Source organism: Drepanopeziza brunnea (assembly GCF_022702325.1).
Source record: "Drepanopeziza brunnea f. sp. 'multigermtubi' strain 214-2 chromosome Unknown ctg5, whole genome shotgun sequence".
Lineage (NCBI taxonomy): Eukaryota > Fungi > Ascomycota > Leotiomycetes > Helotiales > Drepanopezizaceae > Drepanopeziza > Drepanopeziza brunnea.
The window spans coordinates 1,469,145-1,494,673 of NW_027094068.1; the positions used below are offsets into that span (position 1 = coordinate 1,469,145).

The following is a 25,529-nucleotide window of genomic DNA, read 5'->3' on the forward strand; positions in this document are numbered from 1 at the left end:
GATGTTTGATATTCGAGTTTAGCGTACGTACTTGTTGATTTGCGATAGAATCATGTTCTTTGAATCCGTCTCGGAATTGAAATTTCCCATGTTTAGCTCCGTACTTAGAAGAAGCGGCCGCTTCCTTGGCGCGTCGATACTTTCGGCACTCCTTATCTCATTCCTTATCGTTTGCGGGGGAGACTTGGCGGGGTCAGCGAGCTACCGGTACTCCGTAAGTAAACAAGGAAGAGGGAAAAGTGCCGGATTGGAGTACAAGAAAGACGTGGTTTGATCCGGCATGCAGCGTAGGAGATACGCGGCTACACAGCCAGCGCCATTTGCTGGGCTTGCAGCGACACGAATCTTTAGGTGCAACATACTTAACAATACACTTTCAAGCTGGAAAGCTCGGTATACGATCTTCTTCTCTGAGGCGTAACGACTGTTCTTCCAGCGAAAGCTCGGATCATGATATCAGTTGAACCAAGAATGACACTAAGCTGGATGTTCATGCTCTCAAAGTCAATGCCTCGTCTCAAAAATCTGCTGGTCAAGATTGGCCGTGTGTTGATTAACTGCCTCGATTCGACGGCTGTCTCAGGAAAGCCAGCTGTCCCTGCTACAACAGACATTCGCCGTTCATCCAATTCTGTATTTAATTCAATTTCGGGTCTGGGTTCAGGGGTTTGTGATGCTGCAGCTTTTCATATCTCGGCGCTGTTTCGAGCAGACCGCCTCGCAATCACCTACCTGCCTTATCTCTAGGTTGGCTGCCAGTCAACCTTCCACATGACTCCAAATCCGGTAACGAGAATCACACCGGCATCACTCTCAAGTTCGTGTATATACTGCTGGAATGGCCAAGGCAGATTCATTGCAGTACCGAACCGACTAGGTAGAGAGTGACGCCCATAGAATCCCTTCATTCAACCAAAACCTGGATAAATACCAACTCCATGATCCGTCCGAACCATCATTGCTGTAATCATTGTGTTATCATATTTAGTAAACGCGTTCATAAACCTCGCTCCCAAACACTCCTGTATCCATGTGAATAATATGTTCAATCCTGCGCCAATGTGCACCTGTATTCTGACCTTCAGGAGGGTATATCGTTCTGGTCCCAAGAATCGATAAGACTGTGGTCTATTGGGGAAACATCTTCTTGATCTCCTCGTCGCTGAGGCGTATCTCGTGCACAGGATCTCGCTTTCGCTCGAGTGATTCGAAGTTTGATTCGATGTAGGAAGGAAGGAAGATCTCTGAATATGTTGTCAGCCAAATATGCCTGGTACAGTCCCGAAACAACGAGGCCTCCATACCTGGGTTCCACTCGTACCCTTGGGATGATCTGACGCAAGTGATCTGTAATTATGATTGTTACTGGTGCTCTGGGATTTATGGCAGTGTTTGGAGTTTAGGAATACATACCAGACGTGGCACTCCGTCGGGATCTCCTATATTGATTACAGTGTGTTCTTGCTTCGAGAGAGAGGAGCCTGTCCAAAATCAGTCATCTATCAAAGAGATAGGGTAGATCCTAGCCCAATGTCCTGCAGCCTTTGAGGAGCGGGCCGAGTCGATTTATAGTTTTGGAACGATAGGAAAAGAACAACGAGATAGTACTCACTCAATAAGCTGCGTCTCCGATCATGTCCGTACTTCGAAGTCGAGGAAGGCGTTGTCGGTTTTTCTTGTGGTTGCTGAGGAGTTCTTGGTGAGCTAGAGTATGAGCTGCTTGAGGAGCTCGCAGCGGCCTGGGATTTGCTGCTTTCACCGTAGCAGGTCCTTGTCGGAATGGTGATAGATGAAGACATGGTACACTGCTAGAAAGTAGAAAGCGAAAGAAGGTAGTGAGCGTTAGAAACTTTATCTGTTGTACTTCGTAGGAAAGCTGAAATGTTGTCTTCTGTGTTGTTGTTGAATGATAGTTTGGGAGCGGAACCAGACTCAAGGGGAACGAAGTCGCATCACGGGCCCTAATCTCCAGGTTCCGCGGGGGCTAATGCCGAAACGGTTAGCGGCTTGAAGCTGTTCGTATGTGCCTAGGTGCCTTCGCGACTTCACTGGATACAAACTTTCAGCAACCTTGGACTTCGGCGACCTCACATCTCTCAACACGATTCACTTCTACATATCACGAAATCGCAGCCAATATGGGAGAGGTCATGACGGAAAATCCTGTGAACCAGGTTCTGCCTCACCGCAAACAAATGCCATCGTCCATACCAAACATCGATTCCCTGGAGGGTCTAGGAACAGATGGCACCGATGAATACTCAACGATGAAGAAGCTCCAACGGCATCTAGAGTGAGTTTAATCACACATTAAGTTTTGGGAGGCAGTTGCTGATACGGACACAGATATATTCATCTTCAAGAAGAGTACATCAAGGATGAGCAACGGTACGTCCTCACGAGTCGGCTTCCATCGAACGATGGCTAATTATTTCGCAGAAGCTTGAAGAGAGAGCTTGTGCGTGCGCAGGAGGAAATCAAGCGGATTCAGAGTGTGCCGTTGGTAATTGGACAGTTTATGGAGGCTATCGACCAAAACACTGGCATCGTACAGTCCTCGACTGGATCTAACTATGTTGTCCGAATTCTCTCTACTCTCGACCGCGAGAAGCTCAAGCCATCATCCTCCGTCGCTCTCCACAGACATTCCAACTCCCTCGTCGACATTCTCCCACCTGAAGCTGATTCTTCTATTGCCATGTTGGGTGCTGATGAGAAGCCGGACGTCACGTACGCGGACGTTGGTGGCTTGGACATGCAAAAACAGGAAATCCGCGAGGCAGTAGAGCTCCCTCTCACTCACTTCGACCTCTACAAACAAATTGGTATCGATCCCCCCCGCGGTGTACTCCTCTACGGCCCTCCGGGAACGGGAAAGACTATGTTGGTCAAGGCTGTCGCAAATTCTACCACTGCAAACTTCATCCGAGTTGTTGGATCTGAGTTCGTGCAGAAATACTTGGGAGAAGGTCCTCGGATGGTTCGAGACGTGTTCCGTATGGCCCGCGAGAACTCCCCAGCAATTATCTTCATTGATGAGATCGACGCCATTGCCACCAAGAGATTCGACGCCCAGACCGGTGCAGATAGGGAGGTGCAGAGAATCCTGCTAGAGTTGCTCAACCAAATGGACGGTTTCGACCAAACGTCCAATGTCAAGGTCATCATGGCCACAAACCGAGCCGACACCCTGGATCCTGCCCTTCTGCGTCCTGGACGTCTGGACAGAAAGATCGAATTTCCCAATCTCCGAGACCGAAGAGAGAGGCGTTTGATCTTTACCACTATCGCATCAAGGATGTCCCTGGCTCCTGAGGTCGATCTCGACAGTCTCATCGTCCGAAACGATCCCCTGAGTGGTGCTATCATTGCAGCAATCATGCAAGAGGCTGGGTTGAGAGCAGTCCGCAAGAACAGGTACAACATTATTCAGGTCGATTTGGAGGATGCATACTCTAGTCAAGTCAAGGGCTCGCAGGAGAAAGACAAGTTTGATTTCTACAAGTAGGGCAGTGATCGCGATGGGAATGTACGGGAGGCGCGCTGGATAGCGATATCTAGGTGTTCTGGCTGGGAAAGCGGTGTTTACGGATGGACGTGGAAGTGCCACAGCATAATCTTGATATTCGATTTTCAAGTGTCCAACGGGGTTTTGGTGGACTGACTAAAGCGAGTGAGGGCATTTTCTTTTCTTCTTGTGTACCAACAGGAGAAATACTCTAGTGTAAATTACAGATCCCGCCTCCTTGCGATTTTTTCTCCGCCCTCCACCCGGCCACCCGTTGTCGCCCGTGTGCGAAGAAAATGCATGTGGGTTTCCTGCGGGACAGCAGAATTGACACAATATACAATTCTGTTCTTCTGTTCTACTATGATACAGGTCGCGGCTTAGTTAGACTGCAAAATCCGATGTTATGAACCGATCAGCACTTTCTTCGGTTCATTGCCCCGGACAACTTCATTTTCCAAGACGGTATCACGGCATCCATTGAATAGGTAGTTTGGCCTCCTGGCGGACTGAATGACAGCATGGTCAGCCTCGTACTAGCGTATAACTAAAATTAGACCTTGGCAGTGCGGATGGTGACTTGGATATTTTGATATTTCTCACGAGAAGGATGTATTAACATCAACATCAGCCTCAACAACACACCATGGCGGACTCTAACAAACGGAAAGAGAGACCGAGAGGTGATGGAGATGGCCGAGACAGCAAGAAAAGTAAGGTAAGTCATGGATTTTGTTCCATGCTATCTGATGCGGATTGGATATGATAGACCATGAATGACATGGTGTTTTCGAGTTTGAAATTATGTTGAGGCTGTTTCTTGCATCTGGCATCATTCTTTTCTGAAGAGTGCATTGTTTTGCTGCTATATTAAATTGAATATATGCATATTCCGTCAGCAGACAAGCTTTCCCCTTCCCTCTCCCCCGCCCCCCGCCGTCAAATTCTAGTCTAACATTGCAATAGCGAGGAAATGGTGGGAAATGGCAAACGCCACATCAGAAAGCAAAAATTGCTCTTCGCGGAAGTGGGCATATTGAACCTGGCAATAGCGGGATCTGGGCAACATGCGCGAAGAACCAAGAAGGAAGAGCAACGGAAGAGCTGAAGGTGATGTTTGACGAAGCATGTTCCCCAGTTCGTTGATAAAATCCAAGTGTCTAACGATCATAGTGTGCTGAGCGCTTCTATGGCATCAAGCCGAATTCCGAAAAGGAAGACGATGATGAAGACGACATCGAAGCATCCATTCAAAAAGAACTTGCCGCTATGGACAGCAAGAAAGGCGAGACAAAACTGTTCTCACCAGTTCATCTCGATATCCCATGTGTCCTCTTCTTCAAGACCCGGTCACCGATCGATCCAATCGACTTTGTTCACAAGATCTGCGAAGAGATTGTTGCGAACCCAGGTGTACGGAGAATGAAGTATGTCAACCGATTGACTCCGATGACGCTGATGGCGAAGGCAACCGAGAAAGGTCTCGAGGATCTGGGAAGGACTGTACTTGGCGAACACTTCAACATGGTTGAGCAAGCCGTCCATGGAGACGATGCGAAAAATGAGACCTCTGAGGCGAAGCCAAATCATTCGGTAAGTGAAGCTTGCCCCTGAGCAGTTTTGGCCCGGCTAGGACCGAAATTACAGCCGGGCAGTGTGCTGTTATGCCCTGTACAGGAAGCCTTTGACGAAAAGAGAATATTGAGATATTGACATTTGAACATTTGAACAGTACGCTATTCGCCCGTCAACGAGAGCCCACACCGCCCCTCTTAGACGAGATTATCTCATCAAGTCGATAGCATCCTTGATATCAGATGTGCACAAGGTTGATCTCACAGCTTCGGACAGGATTATTGTGGTCGAGGTTTATCAGGTCAGTCTCCATTCAGACTAACACTGGCTGGCTATGCCTGTGGCAGATGTCAAGCTCGGCTCGTTCCCAGTAGACTAATACGCTCCTTTTAGTCCGTCTGCGGAATGAGTGTGCTGGGTAGTGACTGGGAAACACTCAAGCGATACAACATCGCCGAACTCTACAAAAAAGATAAGCTAAATGAAACGCCTAGTCCGAAGGACGAAGTTACGTAGTAGTGCACAAATCGCAACACAATTCCAGGCCGAACTTTGAGCCGGGTGGCTTGGTGGCTTCGGAGAACCAGCAACTTGGGGACCTCATCATCGAGACCTAATCAAGGTGGTAGTTCTTCCCTGCGGATGCGGGCCGAGACCTTAGACCACGTCACTGAGATCATAGGAGAGGAGACAGAGCTTGGATGACTACCCTTAGTAGGAATCCAAACACCTTCGCGATTTGCGGTGGACCAAACACAGCTTCTCCAGCTTCGATGCCTACATTACGTGAAACATCCCGAGCGCTCTCGAGTGTTTGCAATCTGCACAGTTAACGATCAACTAACCCTAATCGCCATTGATTTAATGCAGCTATTCACGAGAGATTATTGGTTTGAAACAGACGACATACTCGCTTTCGAATATAACACCTATCAACTGACCAGTTTTCAGGGTTCGAAAGCGAGAATTCCTCCAGCTTAACGATACCAGGTTTACGTATAATCCTCTTCACTCGGACGACGACGACGTCGTCGACCACGGCCTGCGTCTGTGCGGATGTGGTTCTCATGGCCAAGCGCCTATCCCGGCCGGCATGGAATGTTCCAACCTCGGCAGATCTAACCCGATACGCCCAAAATTGACGAAGCCCGACGACCACTGCAAGGGGAAGCGAGACACCGAGCATATCATCCATCATCCATCATCCATCATCCATCATCCACCATCCACCCGACCCCGTACGGAGTCCGAACATCGATTGAGGTTGGTCAATATGCAAAAAGCAAAGGATTATATTGTCATGCCACAAGCTTGATACAATCAAATACATCCAGAATGGTGGGATGCAGTTGAACGTTCGGTCGCCTGTCAGACTGCCGTCGCATCGTGTGGAATAATGATAACTGACAACGATAGCAAAACAAACAAACAAACCCTGATACTCCCTTTTTCTCGTCTAAATGTCTAGATACTGTCCAATCACAGCCACCAACCCCCTTCCTTCGCGACACAACCTCGTGGCTCCGCGTAGCTTTTCCATATGGGTGCATTGCATTTGCATGCCGAGTACAACATGGCATCAAAAATAATTCTTTGATATCCATGCCGCCCGCGTTTCTCGCTCGCTTGCGAGGTCTATTATGAGTGAGTACCGTAAGTAAGTAGCTGCTTCTCGTACCGAGATCCCCACACACGCGAAGCGAAGGAAGTGTCTTGCCCAGATAAGTCTTTCGACATGTCAGATATATTCCGACTGCCTGCTGTATGCATTCTGCATTCTGCATTCGTCCATCTCCATCTTCATTCAATCTTGGGAGTTTCGTTTATTCAAGCCAATCAGTAAGTGCTCTTGTTCTTGCTGTCAAGTCACGGATCTGATATGCATACGATCTCTGATGCTGGATGCAGCACTCTTCAAGCCGAGAAGCGCAGAACTCGTGGTGGGAATGGAGAGTTTCAGACAAAAGTTTCTTCTCTTTGTTCAGTTTCAGTACACTTAATAGACGCAACCATCCCCATTCTCCAGTATTCCTCGGCATCTGATCCCGATATCTACCTTCCGATCACTTGCAGTTTTCCAACTCTTATCAATCCCCCCCCCCAAGGCTTGCTGCATCACATATAGGGCAGCAGCTTATAAAATCAAGTTCTCCTGGTGCATTCGAAGTACGGAGCCGGCAAGGATATGATAGCCAGCAGCAGGAATCCGGACCCGGTATATTTTCTCCTGCATCCAAGGTCGGACCTCCCCCGCGTGGGCCTCCCTCCCACCAGAGCGTCGGCAGTCACTGGGTCCGTCTCCTCAACCAGAGAACCAACGTCCAACGCTCATGCCCATGTCCAAAACGGTGGTCGATATTACATGCCTGCCGTAACCCGAGAGCGCAGCCGTTGCGCCATGTCGTCCTGGAGAGTTGCAGTCCCGCCACGACCACGCCCTCGGATGCCCCTGGTGTACTCCCTGCCCGTTCAGTGTTTGAAAGAGCTTGCAGCTCATGACGCGCCCGGCGCGGCGCTCGGAGCTGTAATAGAGGTCAAATCGATGCAGCTCCCAAGACTATATAGTCTGTTGATGACGGACGGGCTGCCGCTTCTTCTCGCTATCAATCCCAGTCTTTCGGTCCGACTGTTGAGGCACGAATCTACGATCATGGCTTCCGAAGCTTGTGTTGTCCACTTTCTTAATCAGCCAGACCCGCGTTCGCAGTCAACCGGATCCCCTCGCGGCGAAGAGGAAATCCTGTCGAGCTCGATGCAGTTGCTAGGGCTGGTCCCCAAACTCCTCAAACACTCGTCAACTAGCAGGGAAAGCGCGTACCCGTACAGCATTTTCGAACCCACGGCTGGCGTAGTCATCTCGATGCTGTCTCCTCCACTAAGCCCTTCCAACCGCCGATCGGTCGACAAGGAAATCGGCGCCATGGCAAGGGCGCTGGCGTCTCGGACATCCCCTACTGGTACTTTTGGGATGGCAAGTCGGATTCTTTCCGATCCTTCCTGCAAAGCGACATTAACATCGCCGAAGGTCTCCGGGTCGAAGACTTGGTCTGAAGCTTTCCAGACTTTGCTTGAAGCAGTGTTGAGAGATGGCGAGGATATGTCGGTTTTGTTGCCGTACGAAACCATCCGTACGCACTACCGAAAATTATGCTGGCGTCTCGATGCAGTCAAGACGCCCAGGCTGGTGGTCATCAACGTAAACAGTGACGACAACGTGATGGTGGAAAGGAGGTTCAGCACGAAGCCAGTTGAGACTGCGAGGTTGACGGGTCTTCGAAACTGGAGTCAAGGCATCTTTGGGGATCCAGTATTGTCCAGTTGCTTCGACAATCCCAGCGACGAGTTCATAGAGGGCTGGCAGGATGGCGGCGAGGAAGTCATCGAGGACGAGGAGAACATGAATGGCCGGTCGCTTTTGTATCAGTGTTACCGGGCCGTCGTCATGATTGTTACGGAATACTACAGACCGCAGACCGACAGCAAGAGGGAGCTTAACGGCCGGAGGAGACTGACGAGCGCTCTCAAAGAGCTTAACGAAATGTTTAACGACGAAGACGAAACAATAAAGAGGGTGCGAAGTCTATCGATAGCGGAGATCACGAGGTCACCAAAGAGGCACAAGCTCTCTGAAGATTAGATCGTTTGCAGCAGCATAGTATATATTCGGCGTTTGGGGCTGGGGGCATGCTGTAGTATGATACCCAGTGAACGAGTAATGAAAGTAGTGAGAAGATGAACATTTGCTCAAGGCTTCTTCGTGCTAGGTGATGTCGAATCCTCGTCGTCTCGAGGTAACTGCATTCCCATCATGCCCATCAAATTTCCTCCGGGCCCTGCCATGCCGGCCTGACTCTTGAAGCTTTCAAGCAGATTCTTGGCCAAGTTGAAGTCGATATCAAGATCGTCATCGCTCTCGTCATCCGAGTCTGCGTCTGCAGGTTTTGTGCCCTGCTTTCCAGTGTCTGACATGCCCTTGAGCGCTGCAAGCTTGTTGGGGGTAGGGTCCAAATTTAGTGCTCCGGCCTCGTCCAACTCGGCCCCCATTTGCTCCATGAGCTTTCTGATTTCGCTGGCTTCGTCTTCGTCATCTTCTCCATCGCTGCTATGGAGCTCCTCAATCCTATTCTGGCCAAGTTGAGCCGCAGTGCTCTTTGACTGGCTAGCTTTAGCTTGATCGCCTTCCTCGTGCTCCTCTGAAGGCAAGCCCATCATCTCCCTCATCATCCTGGCGAACTCATTCTCATCGAAACTGACGTCTCTGTCCTCTTCCTCACTGTCGTCATCATCATCATCTTCTTCATCGTCGTCGTCGTCGTCGATATCCATGTCATCCAACTCAGCACCGTCAATACCAGCATCGTCATCGTTGAGAAATGCTTCGAACCTCTCGACCATCTTCTTCAAATCGGATTGAGCCTTGGCATCGCCAAATCCCGACGGTGGCTCCGGCCCAAAGACGCCAGGTGCAGCAGACTTTTTCGCCTTATTCTTTCCATCCAACTCACGTTCGAAGTCTTCGAAGTTTATGTCCAGCCAGGTCTCGCTATCTTCACGGTCTACATCCTTCCATTTGGCAATATCTTCGTCAGTAGGCAGCGTCGCATCGTCATCCATCTCTAGGTCATCCAGTAGGATCTTAAACTCGCGAACGATCCGGCTGTCTCCATTCTTTGAATCCGTGACCAGCATCTCAAACCCTGAAGTGACTTTCATGCCAAGCTCTAAACATGCGTATTTCTTGGCTCCGATGTGGTCAGATGGCGCATGCTTCCCAGCACTGGATAGTCTATCCTTCCACGAAACTGGTGCTGAGAATTGCTGTGACTTTAGTTGCGCGTACAGAATCTTGGTAAACCGGGTGGAGATAGTCACAAGGTCGACCGGGGGAAAGACAAGATCTGACGAGGAGCTCTGGAGTGGTTTCAATGCGACTGGATCGCGAAGATAGAAAGCTTCCACCGCGGGTGCGATGGATGTTGGCCGGGCATGCAGGAGGTATGCAAGTTTTCGTGGAATCGTAATTAGCGAGTGATGCAGAGATGCGTTGATCTGAGACGGGTAATGTCTGAGTCGGTAAAACGCTTCTTCCTCTACAAAAGGAGAGTTGATGAGCACTTCTGGGATTGTTGTGATCGTCTTGTGGGCTTCATCCAGAGTCAGGGGTCGTGACACAGGGCCTGTGGGAGTTGGCGAGGACGAATTGAGGACTGCGCTGAGTGGTATGATGTGGAGTCTGTTGTTGTTGATCCATACGCGGTTATCAGCAATTTCTGGGTTGAGCCAGCGAGGTAAGGCATTGGCAGCTTCGATCAACAAGAATTCGCCATCGGTATCCACAACCTTGATCCATAGATTTGGAAATCGATTGCTTAGCTCTTTGAGAATATATACAATAAGCCATTCATCCTCGACCGAGTCGCCGTAGTTTGTCAAGCCATGGAGGTACAACAATCCTAGGCATATAGTTTAGCACACGGAGCATGCTCTTGGCAATAGAGAACCTTACCTTTACTACTGTCAACCTCCAGCTTGAATGCGTCCCGTTGCCATATGTAATCCTTCAACAGACTTTCTGTCAATGTGAGAGCCTCCTTGCGCACTTCCTCTAATCGTCCAAGGAGTTCCCTCTGCGACTTCAGCCTAGAATCAAGGATGAAGAGAGAGTATTCGACGCAATCTTCGGGAAGGCTTTTGGGAAAGCCATCGAAACCTTCTCCTAACCCGTTGAAACTATCCTCTGGCATATCCATCTCGATATGCTATTGTATGAAATAAATGTTGGAAAGGTGGCGCGGCCGAAGCAAAAAGTCAAGATGAGGCTGGAGTCTTCGATGAGGCGTCGCTCGCTCGGGAAAACTTGGCGCTAGCAGGGGTCTTGCTAGTGTTTGCCCGGGCTGAAGTGAGTAAACAAAGCCAAAGCAAGTCGCGTCCTCGAGGATCAACCGCGAAATCTTCAAACTTCACCACCGACCACTTTTGCATTTCCTTTGGAGTTAATGGCCAGCACCAATCTTCTTGCATTCTCGCTCTCGGTATCGTTACAGTAATACAATATTTCGCCTCCGCTGGAGCTGCGCAAGCTCCATTTCAATTGCAATATGGTGCAAGCTGGGGTTGGGGGTCTCGACACTCCACGAACGAACATCGGAGATGAAACTTGGCTCGAGAGACCTGATATCGACTTTTCACAAGAGCAGTCATTTATCTCGCCTTCCAAGGACAACAACAATCTCGTGAGCCAACTTCGGAATGGCGGCCGACGCGGCGCGATCAACCTTAAAACACCTCGAAGTCGCGCCGTGCTCAACGATCGGCGCAATCTTCCAGCAGGGCTAGGTGGCGGAGAGTTCACACCACTCCTCAAGAGCGCCACAAGAAACAGCGCTCTGCGAAACGGACACGGCAAAGAGAATGTCCCCGCCACGCCAGCATTCCTAAAGCCTGGAGGCCTGGATAAGATATCCGAAGACATGACTCCACTCCCTGTGGGGAGTTCAGTCTATGGCGGCTCTCGAAATGGATCATATATGGCTGGCACGCCGATGCCCGAAATTGAAAGCAGCAGCGCGGCTTCTACACCCATGGCATTGTTGCCCCGACGAAGCGAAAGTGCAGGTGTTCTACAGGATGGCAACCAATTATCATTACGGGAGCAGGAGAATGTGATCAGCAGGATTGAGAAGGAAAATTTTGGATTGAAGTTGAAGATACATTTCTTGGAAGATGCTTTGAAGAAGAGTGGACCTGGATTCAGCGAGGCCGCCTTGAAGGAGAATACGGATCTGAAGGTAGACAGAATCACCATGCAAAAAGAGCTCCACAGATACCGTAAATTCGTCGCCAGTGCAGAAAGCGATGTCGAGCTCTACCGTCAGCAATTCCTGGAGATGCAGAATAAGGTCAAGCGCAAGCACATGGACCAGGGCGTTCGCGAAGAACTGGACCGTGTTCGGGTTACCTTGGAAGAGAGGGAGGCGGAATTGGAACGGCTCAAGAGCCAAGAATCGCAGGTGGATGACTTGCAGGACAAAATAGATGACCTCAAAACCGACCTGAGAGAAAAAGATCGAGAAGCCAACGACTTTGAAGACGAGATCGACAACCTCAAAGAAGATCTTGAGAAACGGGATAATACAATCTCCGAGCTGAAGGCTGCCATGGGGGAGGCTCAGCGCCGTGCCGCGGAACTGGAGGAGAAAGCTCAAGAGCTTGATGAAGCAAACGAGAAGATCAAAGAGTTGGAACATACCGTGAAGGAATTCAAACATGAAACAAGGGAAACCATTCAGGACCTGGAGCGCGACTTGCAACGATGTCAGGAGCAAGCCGAAAATGCCATCGAGGACAAAGCAGAAGCCATAGAGGGAAAGCGACTTGCTGAGGAAAAACTCAAGCAAGCAGTCCAAGAAAAGAAAGATGCTGAGGAGAACCTGGAGGAATTGCAGGAAGATATTGCCAACAAGTCAATGACGAGCAAGGGCTTCAGTCGGCAAGTCCAAGAGAAGACCAGGCGTCTGCAAGACGATTTAGAGGAACTACGAGAGATTCATGCAAAGCTCGAGCATGATCATGCAGATAAGACTCGTGAGGCGAAGAAGCTACAAGAAAAGATCGAGGATTTCAAGCAGGATGCTGAGGTCAAGGAGCAGAAACTCAAGGATAAACTCGAGAGTGTACAGAACGAAAACATCTCTACTGTTCGAGAGCGCGACTCCTTGTCCAAGCGCGTTGAAAGCCTGCAGAACGAAGTCCACCAAAAATCTGACGAGAAGAACCTCCTCCAGATTCGCCATGACGCACTTACTACGGAATCGGCTGGTCTTCAGCGAGACTTGGCGAGATTACAAAAGACTATTAAAGATCTCGAAGAAAAATTGGACCACGAGAAAACATTGGCCCTCGACAATGAGCGTCAAGTGAGGGACTCGTACAAGAGCGAGCTTGATCGTTTGAATGATGAGAACGAGAACCTTCAGGCTGCAATGAAAGATCGCGAGACTCTGTACCGTGAGTCTGATAAGGGTTGGAGTCGCGAATTAGAAAAGCTCCAATCACAAAAGGACATGGTAGAAGACAGAGCTGCCAACTTACAACGTACGATCGACAGACTACAAGAAGCCGAGGGCAACTTGTCCACCAAGGAGTCGAAGTTACAACAGGCTCTTGAAAGCGAAAAGGAGAGACACCAAAGCCAGGAGGCTGTCCTGAACCGCCAGATCAGTGAGCTCAACGACGACCTACAAACCAGACGTCAAGAATTCGATGAGGTCCGCGTGGAATTGCAGAATGTCAAGGAAGAGCTACGTCTCAGCCAGCGTGAGCACAGATTCCTTTCCGAAAAGGTCGAGGGACTCGAGGATGAAGTTGAGATTCTTCAGACAAGTCTCGACGATGAGAGCGAACAAGCCAATCAGGAGATTGCGGCTGCGAGGCAAGAATCGGACAATCTCCGGCGACAAATCCAGACATTGAAGCAAGATCTTGCGAATGCAGAGTCTGTAGCGGCTGGGGCTCGATCCGAGATGGAGGCTTTCAAGGGCGACCTGCAAGCAGGTAAGGGCAGCAAGGAACAGCTCAGTTCCAGATTGAGAGAGGTTGAGGCTCAGCTTGCGGGTGTACGACAAGAGAAGCAGATCTTGCAAGATCAACTAGGCAAGCTCAATCTCGAGATTCACACCCTGCGTGGCTCGAAAGCCGATGCGGAGGCCGAGCGTGACGAGCTCAAGAGTCAAGTCAGATCAATGCAACGGCAAGAGGAGGAGACTTTTCGTCTGGATCAGGAGCGGGTCGACTTGCGAACTTCTAAGATGAAGCTTGATGCCGAGGTGCGACGGCTTCGAGAGGAGAACAAATTGGCTCTTGCCCAGCAGCAGGCGGTGGAGAAGGAACTCCAGCAGGAAATTGACAGATTTAACGCTGAAGAGACCCGCTTGAGTTCGGAGATCCACGACTTGCAAAGAATCTTGCGAGGCTCTTCGGAGAAGCGAGAGCTGGCATCCGCCAAGAAGACCATCCAAAATCTCGAGGCCCGTATCCATGAGTTGGAGGCTCAGGTCGCCTCTGGTGATAACCAAAATGATGCTGCTAACGAGTTGTCAATCATTCGCCACGATCTCTCTGCGGCCCGACAGAAAGAGACCGAATTCCTCCAACGAGAGGCCGCTCAAAAGGACGTGCTTCGAGGTCTCAAGCGCCAACTCACCGAACTCGAACGCAAGGCTCATGAGGCCGAAGTCTCACGATTCGTACAGAACTCCCCTCAGTCCTCTGTCAGCGGCTCCGCACGTAAATCCGAACTGATGGAAGTTCGCTCTCAGCTCGCTTCGGCTCATCAGACTATCAAGGAGATCCGCGCCCAGCTGAAAGCATCTGACAAGGATGCCGGCCAGAAGATCAATGCTCTCAGTATTGAAATTCAAGCTAAAGCTACAGCTTGGGAAGCCGAGAAGGACGAGTTTGAGCGAGCCCTTGACGAAGCCGAGTTTGCAAGAGAAGAACTAGCCGCCAAAAATTCCACCGCAGAGGCGACAATCACTCGTCTCCGTGGCAAAATCGAGCGTCTCGAAAAGGCTCTTCAGCAAGAACGTCTCAACAGCAATGAAGACCAAACAATAGTTAACGAGCGTCGCGATCTTCATGAGATGCTACGCGAGACCCAGCTACAAGCCGAGTCCCTTGAAATCGACGTCCAGCAACGTGATGAGAAGATCGCAGCCATCACATCCGCCGAGAGAGATCTCCGTGCTCAACTCAAGCGTGTCCGTGAAGAACGAGCCCAGCACCAGTCTAAGGCTGCCGCTGCCCAAGAGCAATTGCAGAATCTGGAGCGCAAACATCGTAAAGCCAAAGAGAATTGGCTCCAGGAGAAGGATATCTGGGATCAGGAGAAGAAGGTCCTCACCAAGGGCGTCCGCTTCGTCAACACATCCCTCTCCACAAATCCCGCCGATGAGGCTGTGCTCGAAAACATGCAGAAGACCTTTGAGCAGAAGGAACGTCTCCATCAGAAGGTTGTGCGCGGCTTGAGCATGCAGCTCGATTATGCCAAAGCGAAGTGTGCTCGTGAAGAGGCCTTCCGTGAGGAAGCTGCGTATGCTAAGCGATACATGGCTTTACAAATTGCGCTATTCGAGGCTTGGTATGTTCCCTCTCCCCTTTTTTCTTTCCCCTTCCCTTGTACTTGCATCAAAACAAATCACATCATAAGCGAGATTTGGCTAACCTACCTCCACCCAACAGCAACCTTGCAGACATCCGCGCTCTCGAGTCCGCAGGCGTCAAGCGCCCGGCTCCCCGGCCCAAAAAACCCCTCACCCTCCGCAAGGTAGCCATCATGGTGCGCGCCACGATCCGCATGCAAAAGGGCGCCGAGGAATGGGCCGTCAGCCGCGCGCTGAATGATCGCATCGTCGCGAAGCAGAAGCAGCAGAAGAAGGAGGAGGCGGTGCAGAAGCACCGCGATCTGAGGGCGCGGAAGGAGCGTGAGCAGGAGCGGGGGTGGGGGTCATCATCACAGCGGGACCGGGAGGAGCAGAGAGGCGAGCAGAGGGATAGGAGCGGAAGTACGTCTGGGGAACGGACGGGGAGTACGATTGCGGAGCGGGAGCGCGAGAGGACTGGCAGTACGGCTGCTGGGGGGGACCGGGCGACCCGTAGCAATATGGGGAGCGTCAGGGGAGGTGCTCGTAACTATTGATGGATGCGGTTGGTGGGTTAAGGCGAGGGAGGGGTGATTGAACGAGTTACGGCTGTCCTCTGTTATTTTAGATGCATTTCTTGCGTATGCGTATGCGTCAGGCTGTGGAGTTTGGTATCAACGAGTGCCAGGGGTATCATTCGTATAGACACTAGGGTTATTGAGTGGTGTTTATAGGGGTGGATTGGGTTGTGTCAGCGTCAGCAGTGTCGAATCAGAATCTTCAGTCAGTCTTCAGTGTGCCGAAAGGGAAAAAAATTAATACGTTGATGGATGGAAGCTTTTTTTTTCCAGGATGATCTCGAGGTTTGTTCTTTGTCTCTTGCTCTCTCTCCCTCTCTTCATCCACCGAACGTTTGAGATTTTTGTATGGTGGTGTCATAAGATAAATCAAGACATCTCAGAAGCTTCCTCCCCAAGCAGACAGATAAATGAAGTCCCAATCCACGAAAGACCAGTCCGTATCATCCAAGAAGAAAGCAAAGACAGAAGAAAAGCCCAAGGTGCTTTTACCTATATACTATATACACAAATTGATTTCCAACGCCCATCGGCACTTCTACGAGCCGTCCCGCTATCCCCCTCCCCCCTCCCACCTATTCTCTAAAAACCACGTGCCTGACTATTCTATTTACATCACGAAGAGGAGGTTGGTGTCTTTTGAGGCAAGTTATCAGCAATGGAGCTAGACCATAGAGAAGAGGAAAGGCAGCATCGACGACGTACTTAGCGGGTGGCTGCAGCTTAGCTGCGGCTTCTGCGAATATTTAGTGGCTAGCTCGTCGCGGATGCTATTGAGCAGCTGCACGTAGCTCTGTTGCGGGTTCTTCCTCATGGCTGTGATGAAGGCCCATGACATGGCGCCTGTGGCTTTGGCGGCGATTGTGGCATCGGCTCTGTGTGAGACAGGACAGTCAGCAAGATGTTCTGAGTTGATAGACGACAGTCAAGAGGCCTGTTCCGTCTAGTCTGTCTCATTAGAGACCCAACGTGACTCGCGGCCCTAAGCCTACGCCTTAGCCGTACTTAGTACTTGGCAGATGGCGTAGTCTTAGGGCTTTGATTTTCTACTATTCTATGCAAGACACATGCTACTAGAACAGTGGCCGAGGACTTGCCCCATAGCCAGAGTGAACAATCCCACGCCTACTCAGCCTCAAAAACGCCTTCCCAGCCGTCTTTTTTGACATTCCTTGTCCCCCATGATATAAAAGCAGAACGGAAAACCTATGCAAAACAGGGAACGGAAGAATATACTGACGATGTCTGATCATCCTTGCTTCCTGACCACATGATAACGTCGGCTGGCGATGTCTTCGTAGACATGGTCTTATTGTAAGCGTTGTCACCAGTAGTGGCCTTCTTAAACAAGCCCATCAGGTTTTTAGCAACGCCGCCAAGATCACCCTGACTGTATGAAGACACAACTCCAAGAAGACCTTGCCCAGCTTCTTTTGCGAGATTGGGCTCTTTGAGCACACCTTGTGTAGAGTAGACATAGGGAAGATCGAGAGCTGTTCCGGAATGGCAAGAATCGAAGATGGCAGTCAACCGGACTCCAGGGTGTAACGGAGTCACCATTATTCTGTGCATCTCGTCATCAACAATATGGCCGACTTGCCGAAAGTCAACTGGGTAGATGACTTCGTCGTAGCCATCTCCTTCGTCACCATCCAGATCTCTAGTTTGACCTCCGTGACCTTGCCTATGTTAGCGCTTTTCCAATTTACCAGGCAAGAACTTCTTACCCGAGAAGTGGAAAAACAAGGAGTCGTTAGGGCGGGCATCTTTTACCAGCCAATGCATTGCCCGGAGGATATTCTGTTTTGTCGGCTGGCTCATGGGGTTTTGTTGGTCGTCGGTCAGGATAACCATGTCCTCCCGTTTGTAGCCGAAATTCTCGTATAAAAATGATGACATGTTCTTGACGTCGTTGATGCACCCTCGCAACTGTCCTCTTTGTCCAAAATAGTTTATGCCGATCAGTAGAGCTTTTCTCCTTCCGGTACAATTCGAGTATTGGAAAGAATAGCCTTGTGGCGCACCGCTGCCGAAGCTTTGCATAGAGGAAGGTGGTGGGGGAGGAGCCGCATGGTTACCGTGGACATATGCATTCGAATTTATCGATGGCATACCTGCAAGATTCAATGTCAGCGACTCGAATTCGTCGGAAGAGGTTCACCTACCAGGTCTGCCATATTGTGGCTGGTTATTCGGCACATTGTTGTAACCACCGTATTGCTGAGGGGGCGGCTAGCCAGAAATAATCAGCTTGTCTTATCTTCCATCCATACTACATTCCGAGCTGACCTGCGAATATCCGTATGGTGGTTGTTGGGGTGGGGGAGGTTGTTGATAGCCGTACCCTGGCTGCGGAGGTCCGTAGTTCTGCTGTTGAGGTCTAGAAAGGATATCAGCGATGCAGCAGAAGTATAGGAGCCACGAGTTCCTACGGGTAGTAGTTTGGCTGAGGCGGGTACTGCGGGGGATACTGCTGGGGCGGCGGCGGCGGCGCTCCATATCCTCCATGATATCCGGATCCTGGATACCCAGACATCTCTGTCGAGACCGGTAGTCTAGAAGCGTTTTCGCTGTTGTCGGCTAGACGCCGAAGGGCGCTTTCAACACTGGAGGATGAATGCGCGGAAAGGCGGTAGTGGACTTGATTTCAAGCTCTTTCTCGGACAAGTATCGCAGACGAGAAGAGAGGATGGCGTATCTCATACCAAAGAAGGAGGCTGGAGAAGTGTGTAAGTATCTCCGTATGTATGTATGTCTTGCTTGGGCTGTGGTGGGGAATGATGATTTTCAAAGGGTCCGGAGGCTAGAGCGGGCAGGGGAGGGCGGTGTTGGCCTGGGATCGACGAGCCCGAGATGCGATGCGACGCGATGCGATGCTTGTCGGTCTCGAGATGGATGCGTGTTTTCCTTTCTTGCGGTAGTGGGAGCGGATTGCCAGACAGGTACGTAGTAGTTGTACAGCTCATGGGCGACAGGGTAGAAAGACGGAGGAGGATGGAGTAAGTTTAGGAGTCGTGGGAGGAATCACAGCCACAGTCAGCCTGGTGCGGCTAATGCTACCGGTATTACAGAATATATTATTTGAAAACTCGTATTCCTTTCCACCAGATTCCCAAACAAACAAAAGCGTCCATCGTCAATCATCTACGCCCATACGGTCATTCATTTGACCTCGGCCGACGAGACGTGCCCCGAGCGGCAACAACCCGACCGACCATACACAACACCAGGAGCCGGGTCGGCCGGGTCGGCCGGGTCGAATCAAGATGCTGGAAGTGCCTTTTGCTGCCATTCAAATCCCATTCCCATTCCAATTCCCATTCATTCATTCATTCTTAGAAGAGGCCCCCTGCCATGAGCTACACTAGGATCACTGATGTGATGTCCATTCCTTTCTGTGGGTCGGACTCGACTCGACCTGGGAGCTCGCTTAAGATACCTCGAGTCGTCAACATGCCAGACAGATAAGCGGGTCTATCACCCTGGCACCTATCGAAGATCGACTTGCTTTTGCGTACCTTTTGTACTTCTAAAGTTAATTGCTGGGGGGGGAGGCTAGTAGTAAGGCCGATACAGAAGTCCAAGTCAAGTGCGATGATGCATATGCATTCATATGGCATGGTCGTCAGGACAGACGGATGAAATCATCACCTTCACCTGGCTATGGAAAGCCTCTACGAACATTGCAATGTTTCGGATCTGAGCAGGACGCACAAGCAAGCCTGTGTATAACAAATCCTTCCCGGCTTCGGTGATAACTGACCTACAAAGCTATTCCGGAATCACTTCCGACGCGACTAGCATCTCTCTGTTGCATCCAATACGTGGGAGACGCAACTGTGCTGTTATGTGTATCGGAAGATATCAGAAAGAAGATATCGAAACCACGGAGCGCCCGAGAAGCTCACTTACTTGGTGGCTTGACTGAGAGCTGCTGAGCAGTTGCGCATTCAAAACCATCAACACCTGCATATTATCCTCTGTGGACCCTACTGGAGGACGCCCTCAACCTCCTGCCGCAGCATGCATATGTGCTGTTTACCTATCGGTCACGTCCCATCTAAGTAACGAGACGAACGGTATATATAAAAGCACACTACTGACTGGCTCATCATCTCCTTCCAGCCCCCTCACCACGTTCTTCACAATGATCCCAACCAATTGAGGCCTTGCCGACCCGTTAGCCCTGCAAAGAAGCCTCTGTAATGGCTGTGGTCCCGTTACATGGCATGTTGGTGTAACAAAACAATACAAATCAAATCAAATCAATCGAAACCACACAAAGTCTACAGGAGCAAAAGACTTCGCTTCCCGCAGTCGATCTGCCGCAGCCGTCCATCATCCATATCTTCGTCTCCACTGCTCTAAAAGAAACTTGGGAACGGTCAAGTCAAGTCCAACCCACACAGATCTGCTTGGCACAAACTGTTTAGAGGGCGTACCGGTACATCATTACTTTCATATGCACGCGTTGGTGGCTACTGCTGTCGGACTTAGACTCAGACTCAGACGCACAGCTGTCAATCCCGCGTCATGTCATCCCCATCAGCTCGGGTCCAGGACCACAACCTCGGCTTCGATGGGGTGGCCGATGAAACCACAAATACACATATATCCGCCAGTCGTAGCTCAAGTTCAACCAGAGCTGTGCCCTGCATCGAAAATTCTCTGCGTCTGCCCTAGTACCAACTAAGCCCCAGCCTGTTCCCTTTTTTCGGCCGTAAACCATTAAGAACAACGCCCAATAGCAGCAGTTGCAAAGCGAGGTTTAAGCTTAACCAAAGCGAGCTCTTATTCTTACCGATCAGGATGGGATTTCGAAAGTGCAGATGCAGCCCAGTACCGGTACCCGTTACCCATCTACCCCTACTTATCTGTCTTTAAAACCTCGGTATGATTTAAAACCTCGGGGACTCAACTTCCGCTCTGCAGCAAACAAAGCGTTCATCATCAACCCTCAGTTCTCTTTTTTTTTTTTTTTTTTTTTTTTTTTTTTTTCCTTTCTTTCATAGTCACCTCGGCACATATAATTTAAACCTCAGGGAGTCCTCGATATGCCTACGATTATTACCCGAGCGTGGTATGAAGAAAATTACTACGCCGCGTTCGTTGCGTGGATAACACGACGAAAAATACTAGTATCGAAATTATACATCACCCACCCAGCACACCTGGGATACGGAGCGCGTATTTGATATTTAATGATGGTCCTTGATATGTATACGGGAGGAAATCAATATTCTTGTGTACATACATGCATATAGCACTTGGAAAGAGGTGGAAGGATGGCTGGAACGAAGGAAGGAAGAGCCATGCTCGTCTGTCTAGATTTAATGGTGCAATGTGGAGGTACCGTAGCTCGCTCGCTTGCGTGAGTTGGGACAGTGAATAATATCGCCGAGCAGAAAAGTTGAAGAAGAATTTTGTCGAGGGACAGGTAAACATAGATAGATACCGAAGCGGAAGTTCAGGTTTCATGAACCAAGACTCAAAAAGGCAGTAAAACCTATCCTCTTCACTTCAGGCATCTAAAACTGCTGTAGGGAATGGATAGTATCTAACCTCAACCAACGTATAGCGTCATCTCGATTCCCAACAGCATTGAACAATGAACAGAGCCTCAGCATCCAACTATGCGATATCTAATACGCTTTTCCAAGTCAGATACCTCAATCCGCGTTCATCAATCCGAGAATAACAAATAGTGTATCTTCAAAACGTGGCTCACTGATACTAAACTTCAAAAATCCGTCAAAACGTCATAATTCATCCCAACATCAAACCAATCGCCTCATTGCTACCACCCAAACTTCTCGATCGCAACACCTACATCCCTCCCTTCCCTAATAAGCTCCGCACAAGTATTCCTCACACACCTCCCCATTCCATCTGGCCCACTCCCCACCACGCTCGTCCTCCCTCGCCTTTCCTTCCCACCATGCAAATCCACTAACCCTCTGATTATCCCTCTCAAATCCGGTCGCCCTGCCTCCTCCGTCGCGCGTGGCACTATGATCTCCGCGCCGAGGTTCTCTGCTGCTGCTAAGGCCTCCCTGCCTAGCCATGAGAGATGGGATGCTTCGTGGATAACCCATATTAGAATGACTTTTTGACGCCGTAGTGCATAGCCAGTGGCGGATTCAGTGTCAGTGAATCGGGACATGGCCAGGAGATGATGCAAAAGTGGCCAAGCGACGGCGATGCCGCTTCCGCCTGCGACGAGCAGCGCAAGCGAAGAGTCCTCCAGCAAGGTGCGCGAGTGAGGGCTGCCGTAGGGCCCATCGACCCGGAGCTGGACTTTTGTGTGCAAACGTGCTGCGTTGAGCAGATCGCGAGAGAAGCCGTCTTGGGCTCTGATGAGCAGTTCGAGACGGACTTCTGGATCTCCGGGCTGCGGTGAAGGGGAGGCGATAGTGAACGGATGCGCTTGCAGGGCGTGTTTGTGCGAAAGAGAGGGGACGGTGATGAAGATGTGGTCGGGGGCGTACCAGCCGCTGTGTAGAGTGGTGCTGAGGAAGTTGAAGCTGGGTTTGGGATCAAGAGTTATTGTGGAGGTGAGCTTGACTGTTTCTTCGTCTTCGAGGATTTTCATTTGCGCGGTGATGACTGTGCTTTTGACGAGGAAGCGGTAGATAAGGCGGTCCAGGATGAATATTACCAGGGCGGCGAGGACGTAGGGTCGGCCAGTGGTATGGTGGAAGTAGAGGCCCAGTAATGCAAGAATCTGGAAGACAATGTGTAGACCCAGAAAGAGTTCGTACCATCGCTGGCGGAACATAGCCAGTGATGTGAAATAGAGCAGCTCATAGGCGAGCAAAATTCCAATCCCAATGAAATTACTCTTCAATAGAAGGAAGTGAAGCAGGCTCCATCCAGCCGGCTTGAACAGAGCGTACCAAACCAGCAGGAAACCAACAGCATGTAATAAACCCTCGAGACACAATAACTCGCCTAATCGACGATGGAAAATATTCAGAGATTCATAAGATCGCCCGGTAAGTACCCGCAAGGGCTGATTTTTCGCAGCGAATAGATACAGAAGGGGAATATTTGCCGTGAAAACAAGACCGAAACGGTCGGCTAGTAGTATGAAATAATCCGGAGTCAGATCTATGTCGTAAAATAGATAAAATAAATTCAAAACTAGAAAGGCAAGTACAACAGCAGAAATGCCGTTAGAAGGCAGGATCTTGTTGAGGAGCGGAATCGGCCGGGGTTGATATATCAAGGCTGCCCTGATCGTGGATATCACGCTTGGTGGCGAAGGTGGCACACTAGACTCCAAAAGCGGCGTTTCCTCATTCTCATCGATAGCTCTACGCCGGGGGCTGAGAGTTCTGCTATGAGAAGAAGAGAGTGTTTTCACATCTTGCTCATTGTCCGGTGACCAGGTTGGGTGATTCGACCCGGAATGATCATGGATATCTCCATATTCAGCCCCTGATTTCAAGAGCCTCGAAGCCCTCCTTCGTCTCCATCTGAGCGCAGTTTTGGTCCAGTGTACAACCGAAAGGACCAAAACAAAGCCGATAATGACAGCGTGATATGTCAAGATAAACCGTCTCGAGAACAGAATCTTCTCTATCAAATTCCGGAATCTCGGATCTCGTTCTCGTGCTCGGGTTTGACGATTCCCGTTATCAGCCGGGTGGTACAGCGGGGTTTTCAAGGCGATTCGGATCCCCTCACGGAGCCATTCCGAATCCATGACTACGATACTGGGAGCCCGTGTTGCACAAGATCACCTTCACGGCATCGACGAGTTTCGACTGTGGCAATGTTGATGTTGGTCAGAGTATGGGGGTAGTTCAAGATCGCTTTGAATTGGGAGATCACACAGTACTCGACCCAAAGTACCTGGATACTGGCTGGTCATGCTTCAAGTATTCCGCGCTAAGATTAGATAACGCTAGCGAGTGCTTAGCGTCGGGAACTCTTTTGTGGATTTTGGAGAATCTCAAGACCAAGACCGAGACCAACTACGCGCCGGAAGCTGTTGACCACGTTCACAATGGCAGACACGGAACCAAAGTAAGCACATTTTGCCAGATAATCCTTCAACGCCTCGCATATTCCCAAGGACTAACTAAGCCAACACTAGAAAAGAAGTGGTAGCCCCTACGAATCCTCGGGGCATCCCCTATGCGCCGTTCGTCGACAAAGTAGAGGACTATGTCACATCCCGAGCGGATGTTGAGAAGACATTGAAAAAGTTCCAAGAGATGATATCGTAGGCATCTGCCGATCGGATATGGGAACCGGGGGCTCATATCGTCATAGGAAATATCAGTTCATGGAGTCGAATCAACAACGGCGGGCAATAGGGCTAAAGGAGAAGATGCCAGAAATCAAGAAGACGCTTGATATGGTACAATTCCTGAAGACAAGAAAGGTATGCTGCTGGTTCCATGTTGGCGATCTAAGCTGATTCGTGGTTTCAACAGCCAGGCTCGGACCCAATCGAAACAACGTTCGAGCTCAACGACACATTGTATGCTAAGGCTCATGTACCGCCGACGGAAGAGGTCTATCTTTGGCTGGGAGTATGTTGCAAAATTTTATAATTAGCGGAATTTTGCTGACGTTAGTCCAGGCGGACACCATGCTATCATACCCGATCGTTGAAGCAGAGGAGCTTCTCACCACAAGGCTAGCTACTGCAAAGCAGAATCTGGCCAACTGTCTGGAGGATCAGGAATTCTTGAGGGAGCAGATTACGGTAAGGCTTTCAACGGGTTGGGGCTGCATGGTGGAGTCAATGAAATGCTTAGAACAAGGCTAACGAGGAATAGACAATGGAGGTTGCTACTGCTAGAGTATACAACTGGGATGTTACTATGAAGAGGAAAGAGAAGAACGAGCAAGAAGCACTGGATGATGGAGAGAAGGGCACGCCAAACGGTTGAATATATCAAATTACGACGAAATGACAAAAGTTAATGTTCCAGACTCTGAAATTGAGCTCAGATCTGAGCGCAGAGCCTGCTATCAAAAAAGTCAGTTGTGGAAAACTATGTGTAGTTCGGGCCCGTTTGGTCCAGCGCATGATATCTTTATTCGCGACAGGCTTTTCCCTGCGATATTCTAACATCCTCTCTCTCTCCTTTTTTTCTCCCTTTTTCTTTTTCTTTTTCTTTTTCTTTTTCTTTTTCTTTTTCTTTTTCTTTTTCTTTTTCTTTTTCTTTTTCTTTTTCTTTTTCTTTCTCTTTCTCTTTCTCTGTTCATATACGATTGAAACAAATTAAAAAAGCGGTCATCTCGAGCGAAGCCGCAAGATCGCCCTCGCCTTGCTATTTGAATCCTTAGCGCTATCAAACTTGCATAAGCTGAACTATACGGAGGACGTCCCGTGACCGAAATTGAAGCTTTACGATCTGTAAACCAAAGGCATAATGGAGATTCTATGTACTTTTACATTTCATTATTTCCGACCTCGATTACAAAACTCCGGGTTCTTAGGCCCAGACTTAATAATCCCCGGTGGACCAAGGTGGGCCTTACAAAAAGGGGAAGAGCGAGGAGGGTTAGCTATAGCAAGGTCTCTGAAAGCAACTAGCGCAGAACAGCCGAAAATGGTTTTTGAAAGTACCTAGATCTGGATCAGATTTCGCGTTACCGCCAATTTCGTATAGGGTGGCGAAGAGGTTTCAAGATCACAGCTATCTCGATCATCTTTTTCAAATTTGTGTCAAACGCGGAATTCGACCAAAAATTCTTGGCAAATACCCA

General features: G+C 49.8%; 9 protein-coding genes across 9 annotated transcripts; 5 read left to right on the forward strand and 4 right to left on the reverse strand.

The window, feature by feature from the left end:
• Window positions 1–984: 984 nt before the first annotated feature.
• On the reverse strand, window positions 985–1,799 carry L3040_003731 (uncharacterized protein; the record flags this gene model as incomplete). Its single annotated transcript, XM_007294656.2, has 6 exons — window positions 985–1,022; window positions 1,080–1,099; window positions 1,142–1,244; window positions 1,305–1,347; window positions 1,414–1,481; window positions 1,613–1,799. 6 exons carry the CDS (start codon window positions 1,797–1,799, stop codon window positions 985–987), a joined length of 459 nt encoding a protein of 152 aa, XP_007294718.2.
• A 339-nt stretch (window positions 1,800–2,138) lies between these two features.
• On the forward strand, window positions 2,139–3,508 carry L3040_003732 (uncharacterized protein; the record flags this gene model as incomplete). The annotated part of the gene is made up of 3 exons (XM_066156519.1): window positions 2,139–2,293; window positions 2,347–2,388; window positions 2,440–3,508. 3 exons carry the CDS (start codon window positions 2,139–2,141, stop codon window positions 3,506–3,508), a joined length of 1,266 nt encoding a protein of 421 aa, XP_066012101.1.
• Window positions 3,509–4,154: 646 nt separating this feature from the next.
• Window positions 4,155–5,599, forward strand: L3040_003733 (uncharacterized protein; the record flags this gene model as incomplete). Its single annotated transcript, XM_066156520.1, has 5 exons — window positions 4,155–4,226; window positions 4,475–4,633; window positions 4,682–5,101; window positions 5,241–5,384; window positions 5,477–5,599. The coding sequence occupies 5 exons, from the start codon at window positions 4,155–4,157 to the stop codon at window positions 5,597–5,599; spliced, it is 918 nt and encodes a 305-aa protein (XP_066012102.1).
• A 1,882-nt stretch (window positions 5,600–7,481) lies between these two features.
• Window positions 7,482–8,720, forward strand: L3040_003734 (uncharacterized protein; the record flags this gene model as incomplete). Its single annotated transcript, XM_066156521.1, has 2 exons — window positions 7,482–8,054; window positions 8,109–8,720. 2 exons carry the CDS (start codon window positions 7,482–7,484, stop codon window positions 8,718–8,720), a joined length of 1,185 nt encoding a protein of 394 aa, XP_066012103.1.
• Window positions 8,721–8,827: 107 nt separating this feature from the next.
• Window positions 8,828–10,833, reverse strand: L3040_003735 (uncharacterized protein; the record flags this gene model as incomplete). Its single annotated transcript, XM_007294653.2, has 2 exons — window positions 8,828–10,536; window positions 10,590–10,833. The coding sequence occupies 2 exons, from the start codon at window positions 10,831–10,833 to the stop codon at window positions 8,828–8,830; spliced, it is 1,953 nt and encodes a 650-aa protein (XP_007294715.2).
• Window positions 10,834–11,181: 348 nt separating this feature from the next.
• On the forward strand, window positions 11,182–15,779 carry L3040_003736 (uncharacterized protein; the record flags this gene model as incomplete). Its single annotated transcript, XM_007294652.2, has 2 exons — window positions 11,182–15,221; window positions 15,323–15,779. The coding sequence occupies 2 exons, from the start codon at window positions 11,182–11,184 to the stop codon at window positions 15,777–15,779; spliced, it is 4,497 nt and encodes a 1,498-aa protein (XP_007294714.2).
• A 631-nt stretch (window positions 15,780–16,410) lies between these two features.
• L3040_003737 (uncharacterized protein) lies at window positions 16,411–18,336 on the reverse strand (the record flags this gene model as incomplete). The annotated part of the gene is made up of 7 exons (XM_007294651.2): window positions 16,411–16,436; window positions 16,506–16,675; window positions 17,041–17,479; window positions 17,528–17,914; window positions 17,966–18,032; window positions 18,090–18,180; window positions 18,233–18,336. 7 exons carry the CDS (start codon window positions 18,334–18,336, stop codon window positions 16,411–16,413), a joined length of 1,284 nt encoding a protein of 427 aa, XP_007294713.2.
• Window positions 18,337–21,597: 3,261 nt separating this feature from the next.
• Window positions 21,598–22,578, reverse strand: L3040_003738 (uncharacterized protein; the record flags this gene model as incomplete). Its single annotated transcript, XM_007294650.2, has 1 exon — window positions 21,598–22,578. The coding sequence occupies one exon, from the start codon at window positions 22,576–22,578 to the stop codon at window positions 21,598–21,600; it is 981 nt and encodes a 326-aa protein (XP_007294712.2).
• Window positions 22,579–23,811: 1,233 nt separating this feature from the next.
• L3040_003739 (uncharacterized protein) lies at window positions 23,812–24,706 on the forward strand (the record flags this gene model as incomplete). The annotated part of the gene is made up of 6 exons (XM_007294649.2): window positions 23,812–23,831; window positions 23,902–24,030; window positions 24,081–24,192; window positions 24,245–24,343; window positions 24,394–24,519; window positions 24,593–24,706. The coding sequence occupies 6 exons, from the start codon at window positions 23,812–23,814 to the stop codon at window positions 24,704–24,706; spliced, it is 600 nt and encodes a 199-aa protein (XP_007294711.1).
• Window positions 24,707–25,529: the final 823 nt, after the last annotated feature.